Source organism: Esox lucius, chromosome 8 (assembly GCF_011004845.1).
Source record: "Esox lucius isolate fEsoLuc1 chromosome 8, fEsoLuc1.pri, whole genome shotgun sequence".
In the NCBI taxonomy this organism is placed as follows: Eukaryota; Metazoa; Chordata; class Actinopteri; order Esociformes; family Esocidae; genus Esox; species Esox lucius.
Window position 1 is genome coordinate 9,825,968 of NC_047576.1, and position 23,130 is coordinate 9,849,097.

Below are 23,130 nucleotides of genomic sequence, written 5' to 3' on the forward strand. Positions count from 1 at the left end.
CAGTAATTTACATAGATGTCTGGTCAACTAGAAAAGATTTTTCCACACTTGCAACTTGATTGAGACCTCTGAAACAACAGAGGCCAACAGTGAGCTCTGAAACTCATATCGGTCCCCTGGGATTCGGGTTGATGTCATTACCGGCTGTTAGGAACGGCCCCTGGTAGGAAATATGACTAAATCCCACTAAGGTAGGATGATGAGCAGTGGACAGACACCAGCATGGGAGAACACAATCACATTTTGCAGGATCATTGTCCTGGAGAGCTTTCCCTTCACTGTTATCTCTTGAGTCAGTGTGAAGGTAAACATGCACACCTGAATTTGCAACACAGAGTTTACTTTATATTTTTGTCATGAATACCCCACAATAAAAAAGCAAAAACATGTCTAATTTATTGACAATGAAAAATTGAAACCTTGTACATAAGTATTCAGACCCTTTATTCAGCACTTCGTAGAAGCACCTTTGATAGTGATCCCAGCTTTGAGTCTTCTTGGGTATGCCTCTACAAGCTTTGGGCAGTTTCTCCCGTTCTTCCCTGTAGATCCTCTAAAGCTCTGTCAAATGGGGAACATCGGTGAACTTGATGTGCAGCTCTACACACAGTTGTTCAAAACCAGACTATGAGCCACTCAAGGCCATTTGGGTTGGGCCACTCAAGGACATTCAGAGACTTGAATTAGCTTAAAGGTAAATAACCATTGTGCCCAATGTCCTTTTACTTTAAATAAACACACACACACTCCAAGAAAGAAATTCGAAAAAGAGGACAAAAGAAGATAATTCCCTATCACATTCAGAAGGGAAACCAACTGGACCGTTTCTCCTATTTCAACCATAGATACTTCTTGCAATGTTTATTATTTGTTTTTGCCTCCGTTTAGCATTCCTTCGCTGATAGTTCATATTACGATTAATACACACATCAATTAATACACATCAATTACAGAATATACGAGGCAAGTCGGATTTTGCCTCGATCACGGTAAACTGCCCACTTTTACAGAGATCGTTGACGAAAACCTTCTCAGCATTCCCCCATCTCCATGACACTGGCTCCGACCTAACCTTCATCTCCAGACAGTGAGTGGACGATGCCCATGTAAAATCGGTGAGATATTCATTTAATCATTTTGATTCAAGACCAAGTCCATTAATTCACTGCTTCGCCAAAAACAGCTACGTATGATCGCCTGCACACAAAAACACGAGTCGCCTGACTGCAAACGCTCAGTCCCAGTTGCTACTTGGCACCTGACAATAGTACTCGTGACTGGGTGCCATAATGTCAGACACCTGAATCTCTAAAACCAATTCAGTGGGAGGTAATTTGTCTCTGCAAGAGGCTGTTTATTTTTTCCAAAATGACTTCAGCATCGCCGCACTTTAGAGAAGCACCCACCTGTGTTTCATCTCTGTGAAACTCAATTAACATGTACTCAACTCTAAACAGATGGACTTCAGTCACCAGGCTGAGAGGAGTAATTCAGACCCAAAATATATTCCTCATTCTTCAAGACCCAATATGACCAGAAGCTCATATCTCTGAGCTGAGACAAGGCTCTTAAACAAAGCTCAGCTATGTTTGTAGAAACTAAATCAGTCAACCTTCTTCAAAATGAAATAACCCACAGCAAAAAAAAAAAGTATACAATATTTAAATCTGCCAATGAGTTCAAAAGGTCTGAAAACAAGCTAAATTGTCTAATTCAGACAACAAAATGAACAAGCCTGATATACTTGTTTTCAGACTAAGAAAGTATCAAGTTGTGGCTGTATTCAACAATGTTGCTCGTTTTGAGAATCTTTTCTTGTTACAACCTACATTTTTCAAAGCCTATTTTCAGTTGTTTTGCTTTATTTTTTTATTACTATTTCTGAAGAAGTGTTGAAGACAACGAGAGGTCTAAGTGTACTGACAATACCATCGACAATGGAACTTAGTGGCAGCTGATCCTAACAGTAGGAAAAGACCAGGTCAACATCTTAGCCTCTACATAAGATGAAGAGTTGTCCCCAGGCAGATCAGTCAGAAAAAACAGAATGTAATGTAAAAAAAGAAAGACGAAATCTTCACAAAGGGAACGAGCTGTGACACCTCAGTGAAGAAGGTCCTGCTGCTGTCATTGCCCTGCTGCTCTTTGGTATATGAGTCAATGTTCCAAATCAACAACTGACACTCATCAACATCGGAAAGTATTGACTGGTACCATTAATCTCACATATTCAAGGACCCCCAGAATGCCAAAAAAACACAAAATGTCAATAACAAAAAAGCTTTCCATCTTAGGCCTGTGTGCCCACGGTCACACTGATGTTATTTTCGAGTTACAGTGTTCTTTGTCTTGCCGTGGCAGAAATAAATGAATAAAGAAGCCTCTATGCAGGCAGGAGGAATTGTTCCTGGAGCAGCTGTTGGCTCTAGTTTTGACCCACATTCAGACAAAGATGTAAGCCAAGCACTTCAATCTCTGTTTCTCTTTACCCGTCTTTCTCTTCCTCTGCCTTTCATGAGAACAGAAGAAGTTGACAGGCAGCGAAAACATAAGTGTAATTGGAATTTCAGTTCCTACTCAGTGTAAGGCGAAGAGGTGTTCTTTCTCTCTTCCTTTGCAGGTTGTCAGGGGGTGTAGCTGGGAGGGTCATCAGCAGGGATTGAGCACAGCTGGCCTTGGGAATAAAGACCCTGGTTCAATTCTACAGGGAGAACTATATCTACATGTAAAATGCACCTTACTCTACTTTTCTTTCCAATTTCAACTTGATCTACTACTTTCAAGGAAGCATTTTTGTTACTGGACATTTAGTATTGCTCTTTTCTGACACCTTAGCTATAGCTGGGTGAGCGACATGTCCTATGCATTTCATAACTAGCTCAATGTAATAAAGGAATGGAATGTGTGGGAGGAATGAGACAATGAGAAATAGCTAAGTCATGTATTGTTCTGACTAGAGACATGTCTCTCACTGTTATCCTCACAGAATCAGCATAGCACACCTATGCAAGGCAACAGAGGGCTATGAAAAGTGACACCAGTAAAACCGAGCATTGGGCTTCCCATAAGACACCTTGAGTCAAAGTATTCTCTCAAAGTGATGCGAATGTACTGGCTAGCTGAAGCAACTCAGAGGTTTTTCTTAGTGTAAACATTAGACACTGGCATGAAACTACACATACATTTTACTTAATTTAGCGGTTAAATATACAGTCCAGTCAAAAGTTTCAGACACCTACTTATTCAAGGGTATTTCTTTACTTTTCCACACTTTAGAATAACAATGAAGTCATAAAAAAATGAAATAACATATGGAATCAGTAACCAAAAGTGTTAAACAAATCAAAATACATTTATATTTTAGATTCCTCAAAGTACCAAACATTTGCCTTGATGACCGCTTTGTACACTCTTGGCATTCTCTCAACCAGTATTTTTCTTCACATAACTCACAGAGCCAAACAATACAACCATTACATAGAAAGATTACACAAAATACAAAACAATTTAGTCCCAAATAACTTCGGTCATCACACAACAGCAGCTGAGGATCTCTATCGTATTGCATTTTGTTATAGATGGAGTGCATTGATAGGTCTAGAGCAGAAGTCTCAAACCGGTTCCACGGAGGGCCATGTGTCTGCAGGTTTTTGGGTTTTCCTTTAAATTGGTTCCCAGTTCAGACCTAAACAACCAGGTGGGGGTAGAAACGAACCAATTAGTGACCTAATTAGTCAATTAAGTACAAGGTGAGAGAGAGAACTTGCAGACACTCGGCCCTCCGTGGAACCGGTTCCAGACCTCTGGTCTAGAGTGTCCTGTCCTTGCTGGAGGCAACACAACAGTCAGACCAGTAGAATTCCCTTCTCCCCACAGGCTGACTGCAGAGTTCAACAAGTTTCCTCTATAGGCTACCAAGGAATACACAAATGAGATGGTTAATAGACCACATCCGATAAGAGTAACCTCATCAGCATGCCATTACATTCATTATTTAATCACACTGGAAATATGAATGGATCAATGAAAGCTGATGATCGTCTTGATCACAAAGTGGAACATTACCACACCTATGGCCTAGTTAATGGACACATTCAACAGACATCTGTACAATATTGTCAGACTATCTGTGTAACATTAACAGACAACCAGTGTAATACTGAACAGACGTGTTGTTTGTGTATCCAATCTTTTTCCTCTTAGCTCCCATAAATGTTTTGCACTGTAATGTGTGTGTGTGTGTGTGTGTGCGTGCGTGCTTAGTAGAATGTGTTAACGTCAGCTTCCAAAAAACAGACACCGACACAGAACCAGGCCAGTATGTAGAGTCACGTCAACAACTGCATCCCACACAACAATCTGTAAGTGCGTGAGAGCCTCTGTAGCCACATCGTATCAGCCCTCCTCATCCCTCGTCATCCCTCTCCTTCGTCCTTCCACCCGCTCCGCCCCGCCCCGCCCCGCCACCATGTTCATCCCCTAGCCCTCTTCTCTCTCCATTAGGGACTCAGCGAGGGGTCCCAGTGGGTGCCAGAGGACTGACCGCCCACTCTGCCTGCCAAAAGAGTGCAGTTTTATAAATGAATAGCCCCCAGAGAATGTGGGCAGGGCAGGAGTAGATGGGCACTGATTATTAATCCTTTCTTTGCCTCAAGTCTAAGAGTGTGATGAGAGGGAAGTGAATGGAGACATTCAACACACATTGGTGATCACTGTGAAAAACAGTTTCACCATGGCTGTAGCAGATTTCACACAGCCATGATGTCACAGCAAATATCAACTGTCAGTCTGAGAAATATGTCAGTTTTTTTGGGTAAAGTGACATATTATAAATACATGTTATTGCACCTAGAGTTTTGTACATTTTCATTCGAATTTCTCTTTGCCTAACTGTGTTTCTATGATTTGTTAATTCAGAAAAACAAAATGTTGCTATAGATTGTCCATGAAACATAACAATGACAAACTAATTTACTATTTTACATTCAACTATAATATTTATTGGACATTATTGGTCTCATAAGCACAAATCCTGATCTCAGTGATTGAAGAGGACATTTTGGGGAACAAAATTGAACTGAACTATGACTTTTGTTTTGTGTGAATGACCCAATACTTTCCCTCACACTGAACAGCTTGTTTTCTCATATATTACGACTTATAGTTTATGATTTACAGTTCGCCTGGAATATTCTATGCAGAGCCATTTTGTTAGTAACTGTCTTCTCTCTCTTAAGCACGCTTTCAATTCTCTTATGTCCTGCAATTAAAATGGTGTCAGGAATGTTTCATGTCCCCAATAGCTGAACTGAGAATTATGGCACTCAGCCAATGGGCCATTTTCACCAGCAAGATCCCTTTATCATCACAAGCTACCTACATGACATTAACGTGGTGACAAGATGTCTTCTGCTGTCTGTATTGCACACCTGTCCAGCAGGGGGCAGGAGTGAGATCGGTAGTTCTTTTTGGTAAAAACAAAAGTCATTTTTCGCAGATGGTTGTGAACCGGTTGGGTTGCACAAGACAATATATTAATCTGCAGATGCCAATATGTTGAGACAACCTATCAGAAGGTCCACACCCAGAGTTTAAGGAAACACCTTACAAGGTCCCAACTCAATCGTCAGGTATAGGCGTGTTACAGTTTCCATGGTATATATGTACAGGCCCTTCACAGTGGTAGTACAGCTGGAAGACGTCCCCATATCCATGCTCCCTCCACCAGGTGCAAAGCTGCCGGTTCCAGCCGCAGGCCAGCTCATAGAATAGCCCCGGGTGCTCCATGCCAATCATGGTGAAGAAGTCCTGGTCGCCCAGGTGGCCCCTGAAGTGGTACTGGTCCGCAAGCTGGGCCACATTACTGGGCTCCAGGAGCTGGTTGTAGAGGGCAGAGGTCCTCATGGCCTGCAGGTTCAGCAGCATCACGCCACTGTTGAAGCCCGGCAGGCCATCTGGAGGAGGATCACCAACGTGGGACTGGGGGTTCTCCTTGCGGTACTGCCAAAACGTGTGTCTGGAGGGAGCAGCGATAAAAAGGGAAGATTAGAGAGAGAACCCTTTGTGGTTAAGCGGGAGAGTGAGAAGTATTGCAGAGGTAAAACTACTGTAGATATGGTGTGACTCCCTTGTTCTGTGAGAAAATATAAAGGGACGGTACTGACAAAAGCAAAATGTGGGCCAAATATTTGGTGATGTGAAGAACAGAGCTAAGCAGCAAAACAACAGGCAAGGCTTAAAGTAAAAAAAACCTTCAGGGGAAGGGAGCCATCTTATGACGGTGGTTCAACATATCGTCATTTCCAATAACATGTCAGAAAAACATTTATGGGGTATAAAATTGTAATCTGTTGAGCAGTATGAAATAACGCACACACTCAACGTAACAGTGGCATCTCTCTAGACAAGCTACTGAACATTCCATAGAGAAATAAATCCCATGCGGAATAAGCCTCAGCCTTCTTGACCCAGGTCCCTCACTGACATTTTAATGGGATTTCTGGATTTAAATTAAATCCATAAAACATGTGTTTTGGCCGGCCCCGTCCCGTGGCAAGCAAAGAGCAAGAGCGGACCCGTTTCGGGTCTGGCCAGGATCTGCTGGATAAAACAATGAGAACCAGTCCAGGAGCCAGACGGAACACAAGCGGCCTTTGCCAACCCAGCATTCTGCCAACACAACAAGCCCATAGACATAGGTGTAAACGAGACCCCTGGCTCCAGCCACCAGAGCTGGGTAACAGTGTGGGACTATTTGGAACTTAGGGTGGCACTGCTTTAAATCAATGCGGGAGACCTAGAGTCATCACCAGCTTTCATAGCCATGCTCAGTCAACACTTAAACCTAACCTAAACAGCTGTTACTTAACTGTGCTTTGGGGGTTCTATGGCTTGAGTTACAAGGTGGACTGAGGAGATCAGTCCACCTTAGATAGTAAAAGGCATTTCAGAAAACAAAGTCGTTTTTTTTAACACGATCTTGCTCCGCTATTCCAGTTACTGTGAAGGGTTGAGATTAGGTCATCACTGTTCATGAGAATTTGGTTTTGGATGTAACTAGTCAGCTACTTAACAACCAGGTCGAGTGCCTTGTCCTGGCCTAGTTCAGGAGGCCCTTTGTCTTAAGCCTAGCCTTTTGGCTTAAAAGAGCTCACTTTTTTTTTCCCTTCAAGGAAAGGAGCAGCCTGCCTCTATTTCGCTCTGTTCTCCAACACGAACTGAGGAATGTGAGACCTGCCGTTTGGTAGTCTGACCGTGTGTTTGCTCAGCTGTGGTTACCCCTAGTCAGACTTCAGCTCTCCATCACTTTGACAGCACAGCGCCCTTTCTGATGACTACACCTAACCCATCTCACCTTTGATGGCATATGCAGTATTGACCGAGTTAGGGGAGCTTGGGATGAACTCATTATTAAAGGGTATACAGCCCTCCACACACTGTGAATCACATACACCTCCCTGAGCCGGCCCATCTCTCTGATAAGCAGTAGCTCCTGCTGGAAATACACAGATTGGCTTGAGCCTGCAAGGCCAGGAAATGTCTTGGTAAATGTTGTATATGGATTGGGATCCATCTGCTGGGATGTCTAAATAAGGCCAGATTACATAGTAAGGGTGGCTGTTGGGCATGAAGGCACCTAGAGACGTGTGGTGGAAATGTACACCGGACTGACTGACTGCTCTCCTGTGTGCCCTCATTCCCAGACACTCCCGACCAATCTTGTGGAAGCCTAGAGTAAAACACTGCATCAAAGTTTGCTTTCATTTGAATACAGTGTGCCGGACAGAGCACTCATTGGCTCAACGTGCTAACCAATCATCTTCCACATCTTCCACACGATCTTTGCTGAACCAGCAGACTTGGTCCTACAGTGAGTAGGAACAGAACAAGCTGTTTGTTTGAATAAAACTCAAAGTCACAAATATAACTGTGATAGAAATATGGTACTATAGTAGCAAACTAGCTAGATAACTGAAAGAACATTGCAATTAGTGTTGTAGCTGTTAAGATTCTCTTTCATTAGATAGATAAGGCTTAGAGTTGTAACAATGTAAATTAATAATAATTTATAGCATTTGTTAAGAAATGTAATAAAATAACTAACTATCAGATAAACATTTATTATACAGTTAGGAAATGTACACACACCTTGGCCAAATACATTTCAACTCAATTGTTCACAATCCTTGACATTTAATTCTAATAAAATGTTCCTGTTTTAGGTCAGTTTGGATCACCGCTATATTTTAAGAATGTGAAATGTCAGAATAATAGTAGATAGAATGATTGATTTCAGCTTTTACTTCTTTCATCATATTCCCTGTGGGTCAGAAGATGACATACACTCAATTAGCATTTGGTAGAATTTCCTTTAAATTGTTTCAATCGGGTCAAATGTTTTGGGTATGTGAGTTATATGCAATTGATGGGTGGACACCTTAGGCTAAGGTTTTTGTGATGTCAGATTGGGCTGTCTGTATGCCATCTAAAAAGTGCAATAGTAATAACAGCAATTAATAACAGAGCTCTACCAAAATTAAAAATAAAACCTCAATAACACGTTGACAAGAAGTGAAGAATTTCTACTTCAAAAAGAAAAAGGAATTAAAAGAACAGTGCAAATCAGCCTCTCTACTGGCATCAGATATCAGTCTCCAAACATACCGTTTGTCCCTACGACAAATGCCATTCATAGTCATTTACCTTTGGACATCTTGTCAACAAGAGAAAATAATGGTATTTTGGCTTGCCATTTCCACCACATATTGTTCATGAGTGCACATGTTGTGCCTCAGTCAAGAACTGGGAGAACCTGAGGGGGCCTCAAAACTGTAGGTCTTCTAAGAAATGACAAAGTGCTCGCATTCATGTGCTAGCTGGGTAGCAGCCAAGGTGGCTAGATCTTTCACAGCCGCCAAACAGGATGATGTGACTAACACACGCAACAGACTTACATATGCCAACGTGTCCACACACATGCACGCACACACAAACACACAACCTACAGAAATAACATGTTCATGCAGAAATGTTACATTATCGAATTGCAGCCCCCGTAGATACAAGCTCAGGGCATGTGGATTTTATGACTGTCCCCCATTTACAAAATGCTAATTAATTAGTCTAGTGCTTCATCTCCCAGCAGCTCAGCAAGTATAGTGAGATTTACTGCTTTCCTTTGTCAACCTTTTATATTTTCATTCCCATCCAATAAATAGCAGCTGTAAGCTCCAACCAGTCTGTCCACATCCCCTTTCCTCTGACAGAAGGAGTAGGTGCCCTAGATGACCCATCCCGCTTTTGTCAAGTCAGGCGAAGGGCTGTGTGCGCTCAGCCACAGTTCGACCATGTGTGACCGGGCAGGGCAACCATGACACAGCTTTTTATTCCTTCAGCAGGACCATTGTCGAATAGGAAGCAATCACAGACACAGATGGACAAATAACACTCGGCCTGCGCTGCACAAGAACCCTCCCAGGCCTGTACCGACTGCTGAACCGGGGACTGGAAGAGTGGGCATCAACAGGGAAAGCACTGCATGTGCTCAGGGTTGAAAAACATTTTAGTGGCAGACTAGCTTGTCCACAGGGTGTGTGCATAAACACACACACACACACACACACACTCTTCTGTCCACTTAAGTAACTCCTATCCTTTGTGGATATGACTTGGAAATTGCAGTGTGATAAATTGCTCATTTCCAAGTCCCCTTAGTGTCTAAGGCTGTTAACGTCACGGTAATGTAGCCTAAAGTAGAGTAAACATTCTCCTTTCTAGGAACTGAACACCAAAAACTCTGCTCTGTCCCTGTCTGACTACATCAATCGAGTGAAATGTTCATGAAACCCCGTCCAATAATATTTTTATATAACACAGCCCAGAAGGAACTCTTTAGAAAGGAGAGGTTAATGTGCAAACACATTTCTACAATTACCAGTGTACCAGAAAATGGAGTCTCTTACTTTTCCTCCATGTCAGATATGTCTTAGCTATTTTCAGCACCAAGTCTAAAAGGAAACAGAGAAATCAGCATTCCGATCATGGGTATAGGAGACAATTACGTAACTTGTGGCCAAAGGATCTAGGTTTTGTATTTTATTAACGGTTTTATGGTCATGAACAAGAACAGTTGCCTGTTGCAGTGACAACTCAGCGGCTCTCTTCTACCAACTGTGTACTAGTACAGACTTGTTTCATTCTACAAGATCCCCTAAATCTGGACTTGAATTCCTAACCGGGCTCATCAAACAGCTCTCAAGAGGTGCTAAGTCACAGTGCCCTAACAGGCTGCTGAGAACTTCAGAGACCAACAGCACCAGCCTGTACCACTACCCGTCCAAATCTGCCCTGTCCATTGTTCAGAGCAGGGAATAACTTGATCTCACAGAGCAGATTAAACACCCCAAGTTGGAGAACGGGTACACTGTTCCTACAGAGAGGGGGATGCTTGTTCCCTGCATTTAAGGCCTGGTTTGCAGAATGTCAGAACAACACCAAAAGGGCATGTCTCAAGGCCACGGCCAATGGATAAGTTGGCAGGAGAAAACTTCCCCTAGCACCTTATTACGACACATGCAATTATGTATCCACGCCTTCATAAGACACCCGGGCACAAAACCAACCCCATGGCCACAAACAGCCTGCATCTTCTAGGAGTCTCCCCGTAAATCACGTAGGCCGACGTGTCATCAATGACACACAGCCATAATAACAGGTACATACGTTTCATTTCTCACACTCTGAAAGAGTTGTGATGTAAACAGTGTTTTAAGAGTCATCGGGAATAACAACCTAACGATTACAGCATGCACACAATGGGCACTGTAGCGGTGTATTGATTGTATGCAGTCAAACATTATGCTGGTCAAAAGCATCTTGAAGGTATTAAATGGAACGTAATTGAGCTCAATCGGTATTACTCTCTAACAGGCTTTTAATAAGACCTCTTACCAGAGATGTGGAGTCGAGTCACATGACTTGGATTCAAGTCAAATATTTTGAGACTTGAAACTTGAACTGGCAAATAGAGAAACCATTTCCTACTTGACTTTGACTTGATGCCTGTGACTCATGACCTAACTTGGACTTGAGTTGTATGACGCTAAGGAGTTGTTTAGATTTTCTCAGCACCATCCTCTCATATCTTGGTCTGCTCGCGCTGCCCGACCCTCAAAGAAACGGTGGTCGTCGACTGTTCCAGCGCGAATTCGCCTGCAAACGCGCTGCCTTGCCCAAGAAGGCCGCTTATGGGTGTCCGTAATGGTGGACTCTCCCAAACATTTTCTTCCAAAGTGGATAGCATTTTTGTTTTGTTTTTACCATCCTTAAATAGGCTTACTATTAAAACATATCTGAATACATAAAGACAACCTACTGAGTAATATTAGGTTCCTTTTAGCTAATTCAAAAGTTCAACAACAAAAAAACACAACTTTTCTTAAAAAAGAGGGACTTGAGACTTGACTCGATCTGAGCTGTGGAACTTACTTACTTGAGACTTGCCCATCATTACTTGGGACTTGACTTGAGACTTGAAGGTTAAGTGTTCAGACTTACTTGTGACTTGGTCCCCTGTCTGTCTCTTACTCCGCATTATTCCTTATATTCAGACCAGATGGACTGTGAAGGTGTGGAAGGAAACCCGTTGGTGATGTTCATGGAGCTGGACACTTAATTACATTCAAGGGATTCAGCACACAGCAGAGTTCCTTACAGTAATGATTGCATACGTTCTCATAGTTCTTCTTACTAGACCCTGTTTGGAATCGTATCTGCAAACCTGTCACTGAAATCACCAAGCACCACCATACCGTGAAGCACTGAAGTTACCACTGAGCCATTTAGGGTCTGGCTACTGTTCAGTAAAAAGTAAAATCCAATACATTTACTTTTTGAATTAAAAAAAAGTTATTACAGTTACAGACAACTAGCAGTTGTTTATGCAAAGTAAAAAAAGGCCTTTCTGTTTCACAAACCCAGTGTATATACTGTGCCAAAAAAACAACAGTCAATCACTTCGTTGCTTGTTTTTAGTTCCCTCATACTAACTGTACTTTGTGATGCCAACCTGACTGGGAAAAACACGTCTTTAATTGTGAGAGCCAGACACTGCTGCCTAAGCACCCCCCCCCACCCCCCACCCCCCAGAAAGGGACGGGGACCGTACAGGTTCTTGATGTGGGACACGGCAAACTGCAGAAGCAGCTGCGAACTAACAGTGGGTGAATTGACACGGACACCAGTCTGTCCGGGGGAAGGTTTCCCTTGGTTCACGGCGAGTGGCAACAGCAACAGAGCAACAATGGGAGCAGAGATAGGAATCTGTTTGGAGAAACTGGAGCTCTATGTGACCTGCCAAGAAAGCCGGGGTTGTGTCTGAGCGCTTCCCCTGAAATATAAACGCATCATCTACTCTGGCCCGGGAAGATGGTGATCCTACTGGGGAAAAATCCTGCATAGAGACAAGACTATAGTGTGGACAGGTGCCATTAATTTAATTGGAGACAAGAGGATACAAGTGACGCAACTGCTTAACACATTTAAATAAAGGTTATAGGTGACAACACTAGGTGCTAAATCCACCAGGGCAGATGGTGTCCCCAGATATTTTCAGCGACCAAACATTTCGCCATTAACTATTGTGTCACTGGCAACTTAACACATAGGTTTTCTCTGAGTAATGAGGTTGAGTGGCTCAGGATGTAAAAGTTACCCATATTTTATAGAACTTATAACAAGCCAAATTTCTTAAATGAAAATGTATGGCCCATTAATTTTGGCTAATAGTAAAACAAATTAGCAAAAAAAAAAGAACATTAATCTTAACTACGCAACCTTCTGGTGAGTGGATATAAAGAGAAAAAAAATGTCAGATCACGTGCAAGATTGATGATACGCAGGTCTGGTTGAATTGGATTCTTTCCCAGCCTTATACTATTATTTTTTTTTTTTAACAAAACATGACTTGTTTCACTTTCTTTCTTAGTCTTGCTGAGATAAATTGGATTTGCTGTTTTCCAGGATGAACATCTGTTGTAACAGGTTGGAAAGAATGGTGATAAAGACGCAGTTACCGACATAGTAAATATAAACAGCTAAATACTTAAGATAGACAACTGCTTATAAGGTCTGTTCAAGACAATGTGAGTCACAAATAAACTCATGTAAAGAGCTGTGTTACTGAAGTCATACAAATACATTTAAAAGCAGTACTTATATGGGCACACATCTTTGATAAGGTGTCAGAGACATTTACTTTCTCTAAACAAATGAAGCAACCCCAATAAAGCATCTGTAAAAAATATATTAACTGACGATAAGCCTTCCATGTTTACACAAAAAGAAGAGTTGAGATCATTTAGAAAATAATTTCTCCAAAGTTAAGATTGATTTCCTTCATAGCTGATGACAATTACTTCCTATTGGTCTAGGACGAGGAAGTTCTCCTAATACCAGAGGAATTCGTTCTTAGTACAGAGAAAAGAAGCAGCAGTAGAACACATTATTATAAATGTATTCTTTACTGACTGAGACTCCCCACTGACTCTTCTTCAGGGCATGTGACAGAAAGCATTTTTTAAATGCTTAACTGGCACATTCCAAACTGCATCGGTTGTGTGCATCCACCTTAGCATGTGTATATAAACAGAATGGGGGAGGGTCTCCAGAAAGGAGGGGAAGACTACAATGACAAATTCACTTCATCTTAATTACCTTCAGACAAGATAGACTCATTCACAAACATTAATTACACTCCCTCCCTGGACGATCTACACGGCATCCTGGACTTGTTTGTTGACAGTACATACAGAGGATATCAAAAATCTACACACCCCTGTTAAAATGCCAGCTTCTTGTGATATAAAAGAATGAGAACTTTTTCCACTTTTAAAAAAAGTGAGGGAGGGAGAAAAATAAAAAACTCACAATAACCTGGTTGCATAAGTGTGCATACCCTTAAATTCATACTTTTGATTTTATTACAGCACTCAGTCTTTTTGGGTAGGAGTCTATTAGCATGGCACATCTTGACATGGCAATATTTGCCAACTCTTCTTTGCAAAAGCACTCCAAATCTGTCAGGTTGCGAGGACATCTTCTGTACACAGCCCGATTCAGATCACCCCACAGATGATGAATTGGATTCAGGTCTGGGCTCTGGCTGGGCCATTCCAAAATTATAATCTTCTGGTGAAGCCATGCATTTGTGGATTTGGATGTGTGCTTTGGGTCGTTGTCGTGCTGAAAGGTGAACTTCCTCTTCATCTTCAGCTTTCTATCGTACGCCTGAAAGTTTTGTGCCTGGTATTTGGAACTGTTCATAATTCCCTCCACCCTGACTAAGGCCCGGTTCAAGCTGAAGAAAACCAGCCCCAAAGCATGATGCTGCCACCACCAGTTCTTGGTAATGTCTCTGTTGTGCCATATTTTCTCCACTTGATGATGACTGTCTTCACTGTGTTCCATGGTATATCTAATGCTTTGGAAATTATTTTGTACCCTTCTCCTGACTCCTCGACAATGAGATCCCTCTGATGCTTTGGAAGCTCTCTGCGGACCATGGCTTTTGATCTGAGGTGCAACTAAGAAAATGTCAGGAAAATCCTACTAGAACAGCTGAACTTTATTTGTGATTAATCAGAGTCACTGTAAAATGATGGAAGGTGTGTAAATACCTCGATTTAACATGAGTTTGATGTGATTGGTTAATTCTGAACACAGCGACGTCTCCAGTTAAAAGAGGGTGTGCACACTTATGCAACCAGGTTAAGACGTTTGTATTTTTTATTTCCCCCCTCAAATATTTCAGTTTGGTTTTCAATTGAATTGTTCACATTATAGGTCACTTTAAAAGTGGGTTAGGGTTCGCACACGAGAGACACACACACACACACGAGACTCGCACACGAGAGACACACACACACACACACACACGAGAGACACACACACACACACGACACACACACACGACACACACACACACACGACACACACGACACACACACACGACACACACACACACACACGACACACACACACGACACACACACACGACACACACACACGACACACACACACCCGACACACACACGACACACACACACCCGACACACACACGACACACACACGACACACACACGACACACACGACACACACACGACACACACACGACACACACACGACACACACACACGACACACACACACGACACACACACCCACACACACACACACACACACGACACACCCTCTTCCTATGTCCTGTTTTGAAGACCCGTGCTTGCAGTCTAATGGACCAGCGCTGTTTGCGCTCGTGGGGGTGAATGCGATGTCACAATCAGCCAGGAACAATGGCTGAGGATGATGGAGCCCAGACTTTCACCCACACATATGGAGACGCTCTGGTACCGTTCCAAAAACATGCTCCCTTCTCTTACACCCTTTATCTGCTGGGCCACTATCAGATTGGCAGCAGATCACTTCCAGAAGAAAGAAAGAATGAACATATTTCAATCACATTAAAACAATATTGCTTAATCTGTTATGGAGTACAGGTCCAAGCGTACATGCATTACCTTCCATTAAACTAAAGCATGTGTTTGGGCCCCAGGGCATTTTGCACACTGCCTCCCTTCAGCCCTAGCCTCTGATGTGGAGCGAGGGAGGTTTACTATTGGCCTGAAGTTGAATGAAAAAGAAATTCACATGAGAAACATACTATTCCCGAATACATGCTCTACCAGTAGGTAAACAAGGTGAAGACTACGAGCTACCTTTTCCTGTTCATTAGCTAATGTTCAGACAGGTGTGGAATTTGGTTCAGTCAAACGTCCTCGATTGATACCCCCCCAGGTAATGGTTTATGGTTGGCTGGCTTACAACAGCTGATTGTCAGTTGAAACATAGTCTCATAGAAAAAAGTAGTCTCCATTCAATTCTCATCTGTGCGAAATATATTGAACACAATTATGCCAGCAACCTGGAGTCGCCTCTTCACGGTTGACGTTGAGACTGGTGTTTTGTGGGTACTATTTAATGAAGCTGCCAGTTGAGGACCTGTGATGAGTCTCTTTCTCAAACTAGACACCAAAGTATGTCATCTTGCTCAGTTGTGCACTGGGGCCTCCCACTCCTCTTTCTATTCTGGTTAGAGCCAGTTTGCGCTGTTCTGTGAAGGGAGTAGTACACAAAGCTGTATGAGATCTTCATTTTCTTGGTAATTTCTCACGTCGAAGCGCCTTCATTTCTCTGAACAAGAATAGACTGATGAATTTCAGAAGTTAGTTATTTGTTTCTGGACCTGCAATCAAACCCACAATTACTAATGCTCCAGATACTCAACTAGTCTAAAGGACAGTTTTATTGCTTCTTTAATCAGCACAACAGCTTTCATCGGTGGTAACATAATTGCAAAAGTTTTTTCTAATGATCCCTTCGCCTTTTAAAATGATAAACTTGGATTAGGAAACACAACGTGCCATTGGAACACAGGACTGATGGTTGCTGATAATGGGCCTCTGTACGCCTATGTAGATAATCCATAAAAAAATCTGCCATGTCCAGCTACAATAGTCTTTACAACATTAACAATGTCTACACTGAATTCCTGATCAATTTGATGATATTTTAATGGACGAAAAAGTGCTTTTCCTTTAAAAACATGGAGTGACCCCAAACTTTTGAACATGAGTAATTTTTTCATTAAATTAGGCGTTTCTGCAATGGGTTATAATCTTCATACACTTGTTGCAGGAGGCAGCAGTGTTTATTTGGAGCAATGCCGGTTTTAGAAACAAGATATGGCTGAAATCTTTTTTGCGTCACCCTAACTCAAACATTGGCAGAACCATATTAAAAGATTTTGGGCAAGTGAAGGGACCATAAAAACAATCCCCTACTTTCCCAAACCTTAACCTCAATAACGAAACCTTTCCGGCTAAACTTAACATAGCCGTATTGCCTGACCCTAACCAGTAATGCCTAAACTCAAAAGTAACCCAGATTCAAACACTATGGACAATTGAATGGTTTTCCCAAAACATAACAGAAATGACACTTTCACTGTTGGGGACCTGCCAAGAAAACTTTAACTATCTTTGGCAAGCCTGTCGGTCCCCACAGATAGACAAAAGCTTTGACACCTGATATCACATGACGTGTTTGCATGAGATTCTAATTACCAAAAAATAACTTTGCTTTCTCCCCCTGAAAGGCCTACAATGTTTTAGAAAGCATGTGTTTTAAGCCCTTAGGCAGGCTGATGTGAGGAGAGCATGTCGAAATGGGAACTGTCTTCCGATGGAGAGAGAGACAGAGAGGGACGAGGCAGCGCTGATGAGCAGTTCAGCTGAGTGTTTCCTGTTGTTTCAGTCTGTGACCTTCAGAGTGTCAAGAAAACACACAGGGACACATTTCCTTCTGTTTCCGTTCTGTAGCAATGTCTAGTTTTAATGTAAATCTAAAGAAAGTTATTTCAGTGTCTGTTCATGAAGCGGAACCTTTACCTTAAACCTGTCCTGAGCCAAGCTATTTCTCAGAAGTATAGAAGGGAACCATTTTAATATGCCTTTACAATATGGGAATAGGGACAGAAGAACTCTGCAGTAAGCAGTCTCAGAAGAAGACCTTACATATGTGGTTAGGTCTCAGTGGTATACCTATAGGCTATTCCAAGATAGAAAAATACAACACTTCAATGCACTGCTTCTGCTACCCAAAGAAACTGTCAAAGACAGAAACGGTGTAAAGGACCAGCCAACGGGAACCACCCAACTAAGAGGAGAGGAACCAGAGGCATGGAGAAGACCACCTAAAATAGCACCCCCAGGAACTACTCAACGAAAGAGGAACCAGAGGCATGGAGAAGACCACCTAAAATAGCACCCCCAGGAACTACTCAACTAAAGAGGAGGAACCAGAGGCATGGAGAAGACCAACTAAAATAGAAGCCCCAAGAACAACTCACCTAAAGAAGAGAGGAACCAGAGGCATGGAGAAGACCACCTAAAATAGCAGCCCCAAGAACAACTCACCTAAAGAGGAGAGGAACCAGAGGCATGGAGAAGACCACCTAAAATAGCACCCCCAGGAACTACTCAACTAAAGAGGAGGAACCAGAGGCATGGAGAAGACCAACTAAAATAGAAGCCCCAAGAACAACTCACCTAAAGAAGAGAGGAACCAGAGGCATGGAGAAGACCACCTAAAATAGCAGCCCCAAGAACAACTCACCTAAAGAGGAGAGGAACCAGAGGCATGGAGAAGACCACCTAAAATAGCACCCCCAGGAACTACTCAACGAAAGAGGAGGAACCAGAGGCATGGAGAAGACCACCTAAAATAGCACCCCCAGGAACTACTCAACTAAAGAGGAAGAACCAGAGGCATTGAGAAGACCACCTAAAATAGCACCCCCAGGAACTACTCAACTAAAGAGGAGGAACCAGAGGCATGGAGAAGACCACCTAAAATAGCAGCCCCAAGAACAACTCACCTAAAGAAGAGAGGAACCAGAGGCATGGAGAAGACCAACTAAAATAGCAGCCCCAAGAACAACTCACCTAAAGAGGAGAGGAACCAGAGGCATGGAGAATACCAACTAAAATAGCAGCCCCCCACACCCCCCACCCTTTCCACTTCAACAGCCCTCGACAGCCGGTTTCTGGCAGCTTGTCACCACCACTTCGGTGGGAATGTGTGGCAAGAGAGCATTTCACGCTTTCAAAAAGTCGGCATCACCTGGCAGCAAGAACATATCAACCAGCCCTGTCTGTGAACCAAACACATGCGTTTCAAGCACTCTGCTCTGCTCTCTCATCTCAAATCGTACTGTGATGTTTGTCATGGTTGAGTGACACACACTGGGATCTTCTCCAATCAAGAGCATGCGTTTTTGCATTATGCATACCTGTACACCGGCTGCATTTCCCGGGCGATGCCGATCACAGCTCCAGGAGGGAAGCGCTCAAACTGAAGGAACAGCTCTCTGATGTTGCTCCGGTACTTCACATCCAGGTCCAGCTGCACAATGCGCTGCAGATCTGAAACAACCAGTTCAACAAATCCTTACTTGGAAACACTTCGCCGAACCAAAAGTTGTTTCCACCTGACTAAAATGTGTATTAGCTACATCACTCCACATAAAAAAAAATAAAAAAAAACAGCAAAGGGGCATAAAAAACAAATAACAGTTCAGTAGAAGTGCATCTCGGAACACAGCTATTCCACTGACAGACCAGAAAGGCTTCCAACCCTATCAAAACAAGAAGTGGCTTGAGATGACATTAACACTGGACAACTGAGAAGAGGAAATCACTGTTGTGTGGTCCAGCAAATCTCTAGAATGTTTCCCGACACCTTATAAAACTAATGCCCTGAAGAAATCCGGTTGTTTTGGCGGCATAGTTGTCCAAACCTGTAATAGAGGGGTGCAAATAACACATAACCTTTGACAGTCACCAATTACAGTTTTGACCAACAGAGCATAATTGTTTTTCCACCTGTCTCCCCAATCGTTGGAACTGGAGAAAAAAAAATTATGCTTACTTCACTCTTTATTGGACATGAAAGTGGTGAAAGACAGGGGAGTTTGCTCCTGAAAGGGGAGTAGGTCAGACCGATGCCACATCAGCACATCTGAACCGCAGACAGTGGCCTCGACCGCTGGTCAACCCCATGCCACAAAACAAAGCATTGATGTGTCCTTTTCTGCACAGAAGATCATACGCGATTATGGCCTGATAAAGAAATTGAAGTTAGGGGACCCCAGGGGGACTGCGGGTTATAAAACATTCATGTTTGAGTTGATAACCTACGAACAGATTTTGTATATCATGTATAATTTTACCTCAGATAAAAACCCTATGCTTGCTGCTTCTGTGTCCATTCCCCGTAGTTACCAGGAATTACAGACTCATCTGTTCATTGTTGCACCTTCCTGTGTTGTGCTAGTTGGCATGGCATTGACAGGCTTGGGAATACTTAAGGTGCTGGACTGTTGCGCCATGGACACAATATTGTGCTTATCTCAGGAAGCAGAGCAGTATTAATGGGCGTTGATCTGAGAACTATTGCTTGGCTTTCCCAACAGCATCAAACATTAGAAGAGAAGACTCGGTTGCCATCTTGGCAAGGGGAGGGTTGACAAAGTACTTTTAATTTTTTTTTTACATATGTATTTCTTGATTATTTTAACAGTTTATTTCTTTTAACATCAGTGACATTTTATATTTCCGTCATATTTTTAGCATAAGATCCAAATGATTCACGGACATAACTTATTTGATCATCTTTATAAAGGGAGCCAATCATTCTAAAATGTCCAGTATCTTCCACCAAAGCCAGATAGATACTATACTGTCTGTACTTTAAATTTGATGTTTTGTTTGTTTTCTTACATGATAAAGATTTACAACATATATGCAAGTGTTTTTCATTTAAAATTAAAAGACACAACTCTGTTATTGATTTCATGACCCGTCCCAAAAAACATATTTGAAACAAAAACAATACGAGTAAATAACGGACAAAAACAGTTTCTGCTACTTGATGTGAGACAGTGGTGTGCACTAAAATAAAATGTGTCTCTGTCCCAATCTGAGGGTTAAAGACACAAAGGAGACCAACCCAATTGGGCCCTGGCCTGAAGAGGCCAGATCGCACAGACAATGGGGCTGCATATGGAAAAATGAAAACAAGTGGCCTAAACTAAGCCTGTTGAAACAAGAACAATGCTGGTTGACTGAGCATGTGCAGGGCACCCACAGAGGCTTTGACCACAGAGATATTTTAGGGCCGGTCTCTGTCCAAACAAGAGCCGGAAATTAACTCAGCAGAGAGAGTAAACTGTTTTCTCCCTTGCTTTTTAAACAAGGAAGTCCTATATTACAATGCCTTAATGTGCGAGGGAGAGGGGTTGCGAGTGATCCCCCCCGACCGGCGAAAGCTAACTATGTTCTAAGGGGGCTTAAAATGGCCTACATCTGACAGGGGACTACAGGAAGAGAGCATTTGGCTGATACAACATTGTGTTGAGCTATGACATAACCACATAAATAATAAAGGCCTACACAGTCACATTCATTCTCCCATTGCCGTCTCACTTTAACCATCCACGACAGCTACGATGACACCACGTAACGCTGATGGGCAGTCTGGAATGGCCTTTAAAACAAATGTGATTTTGACGTCAATCGTGCATGTCATTACAGAGTGACATTTGACCCCACCCGAGGAGCTGGAGGCTCTTTGGCTGGGGCCTCAGGGTAACATTACAGTGCAGCACAAGAGAGCGTTTGTGTTTAGTCAACTCTGATTCATTTCAGCAGGCCTCGTTTCCCTGAACGTAGAAACTAATTCCCAGAACCAGAGGGATTCACCACTATTGCTTACCTCCGGCACCCAGCCAAGCATGCTGACCAGCAATGACTGCCTCCACGGACCAGGCTTTAGCGTGCCATGATGGAACAGACTGGCTACACAGCACTGCTTTGTCTAAGTCATCCCTTGGGGGAATGTTGTCAGAGGTTTAGTATTATTATTAAAAACATTTAAGTATGTGGTTACATATTGTAGCTCCTGATCTCAAAATCATGTAGGAAGTGGACAATAACGCTAACCCGCTTGTCCAAGTCAAGTAAAAACACAACGACATGTAGGTTGATTTTAAATCAATCTACATTTAAAAAAAGTTAAATCTTCAGATATGATTGCACAAAAGATTCTACACAGTGCCCCTTTAACGATTAGTATATTATATCAGTCATGTCCGATGTCCTGTACCTGCCAGCAAGTTCAACTACAATGGAGTTGACCAGTGAACAGTGTTGAGGAGCCCAGATCACAAAAAATGTAAGAGACATTTTGCGATTTTTGACCACTGGTCGAAAGGTGGCGCGGTTTAAATAGTTACTGCACTCTGCTATTAAGTCCTGGAATGCATCTAAGATTCTATGAAAAACTGATTAAAGTTTTCAAAAAATATCTTGCAATTACACCAGTCAACGTCATGACGACAATAGGATATTTCTTCTGGGACAAATAACTTTAAAAAGTACTAGTGGAAAAAAAATATCTGACGTCAAGCCGTCAGATGTGCAAGTTATTTTGATCTCCTGTTCTTCTGCCCGCAGAGTCTTGTTGCTATGTACATTACAATTGAACCAGTTCCTTTCAAAACATAATCCAATATCACCAAGACCAACACTGTGTCCCATTCCGCTCTCACTACCCTGCAGGCAAGCAATCTGCCGTGCAATTTTCAGTGACTCATACATGGGATGGAAATGGAATGAGAACCAAGACAAAACGCTTCATATCCATCCCCGTTTTAACGGCTTCTACACAGGGTAGAAGCTTCGTTGGCTGTCAGAGGTAAAGACGCAGTGGGGAATGAGCATGGTTGGGTAGCAACAAGTCCGCAGGCCAGGGGCAGTGAGAGGGCACTGTGGCGATCCGGTCATCTCAACCTCAGGGCATAAATGTCAACAGCGGGTGTTAATTAGTAGCCACATCACTAGAAGCAGCTGCAAATAAGAGCACGACTTCACTAGCTGGCCTTGTAAGACCAGTTAAGATAGAGTAAGAAAACACATGACGCCATGGACATCTTCCGTTTTGAATATTACAAATGTTTTGTATACTCCAACAATGTGTGATGAGTCACTGACCACCTCTCACTTCCTGAACCTTAGTCTCCTGCAGATTACTGAATGTTGTGTGCGGGTGTCTGTTTTTCATTTAAAAAGCAAAATGCCTCTTATCAGATGAAGATCTACACTGAACAAAATTATAAAGGCAACACTTTTGTCTTTCGACCCCCCCGGAACCCCTCAATACAGTACAACTGCACATTTTAGAGTGGCCTTTTATTGTGGCCAGCCTAAGGCACACCTGTGCAATAATCATGCTGTCTAATCAGCATCTTGATGCCACAGCTGTGAGGTGGATGGATTACCTCGGCAAAGGAGAAGTGCTCACTGACACAGATTTAGACAGATTTCCGAACAATATTTGAGAGAAATAGGCCTTTCATGTACATAGAGAAAGTCTTAGATCATTGAGTTCAGCTCATGATAAATGGGGGCAAAAACAAAAGGTGTTGTTTTTATAAATTTGTTCAGTGTAGATACA

The 23,130-nt window shown here is 42.5% G+C and overlaps 1 protein-coding gene across 2 annotated transcripts in view; it reads right to left on the minus strand.

Moving 5' to 3' along the window:
- Nucleotides 1-3,719: 3,719 nt before the first annotated feature.
- The window catches only part of xxylt1 (xyloside xylosyltransferase 1), a 36,768-nt gene continuing 17,357 nt past the window's right edge, over nucleotides 3,720-23,130 (minus strand). For both annotated transcript variants that reach the window (XM_020049419.2, XM_010871427.3), the window contains 2 exons: nucleotides 18,908-19,040; nucleotides 3,720-6,016 (listed from right to left, as the gene is read on the minus strand). In XM_020049419.2, coding sequence (XP_019904978.2) covers nucleotides 5,620-6,016; nucleotides 18,908-19,040 — 530 coding nt within the window. In that variant the 3' untranslated portion in view covers nucleotides 3,720-5,619. The remainder of the gene's footprint in view (nucleotides 6,017-18,907; nucleotides 19,041-23,130) is intronic.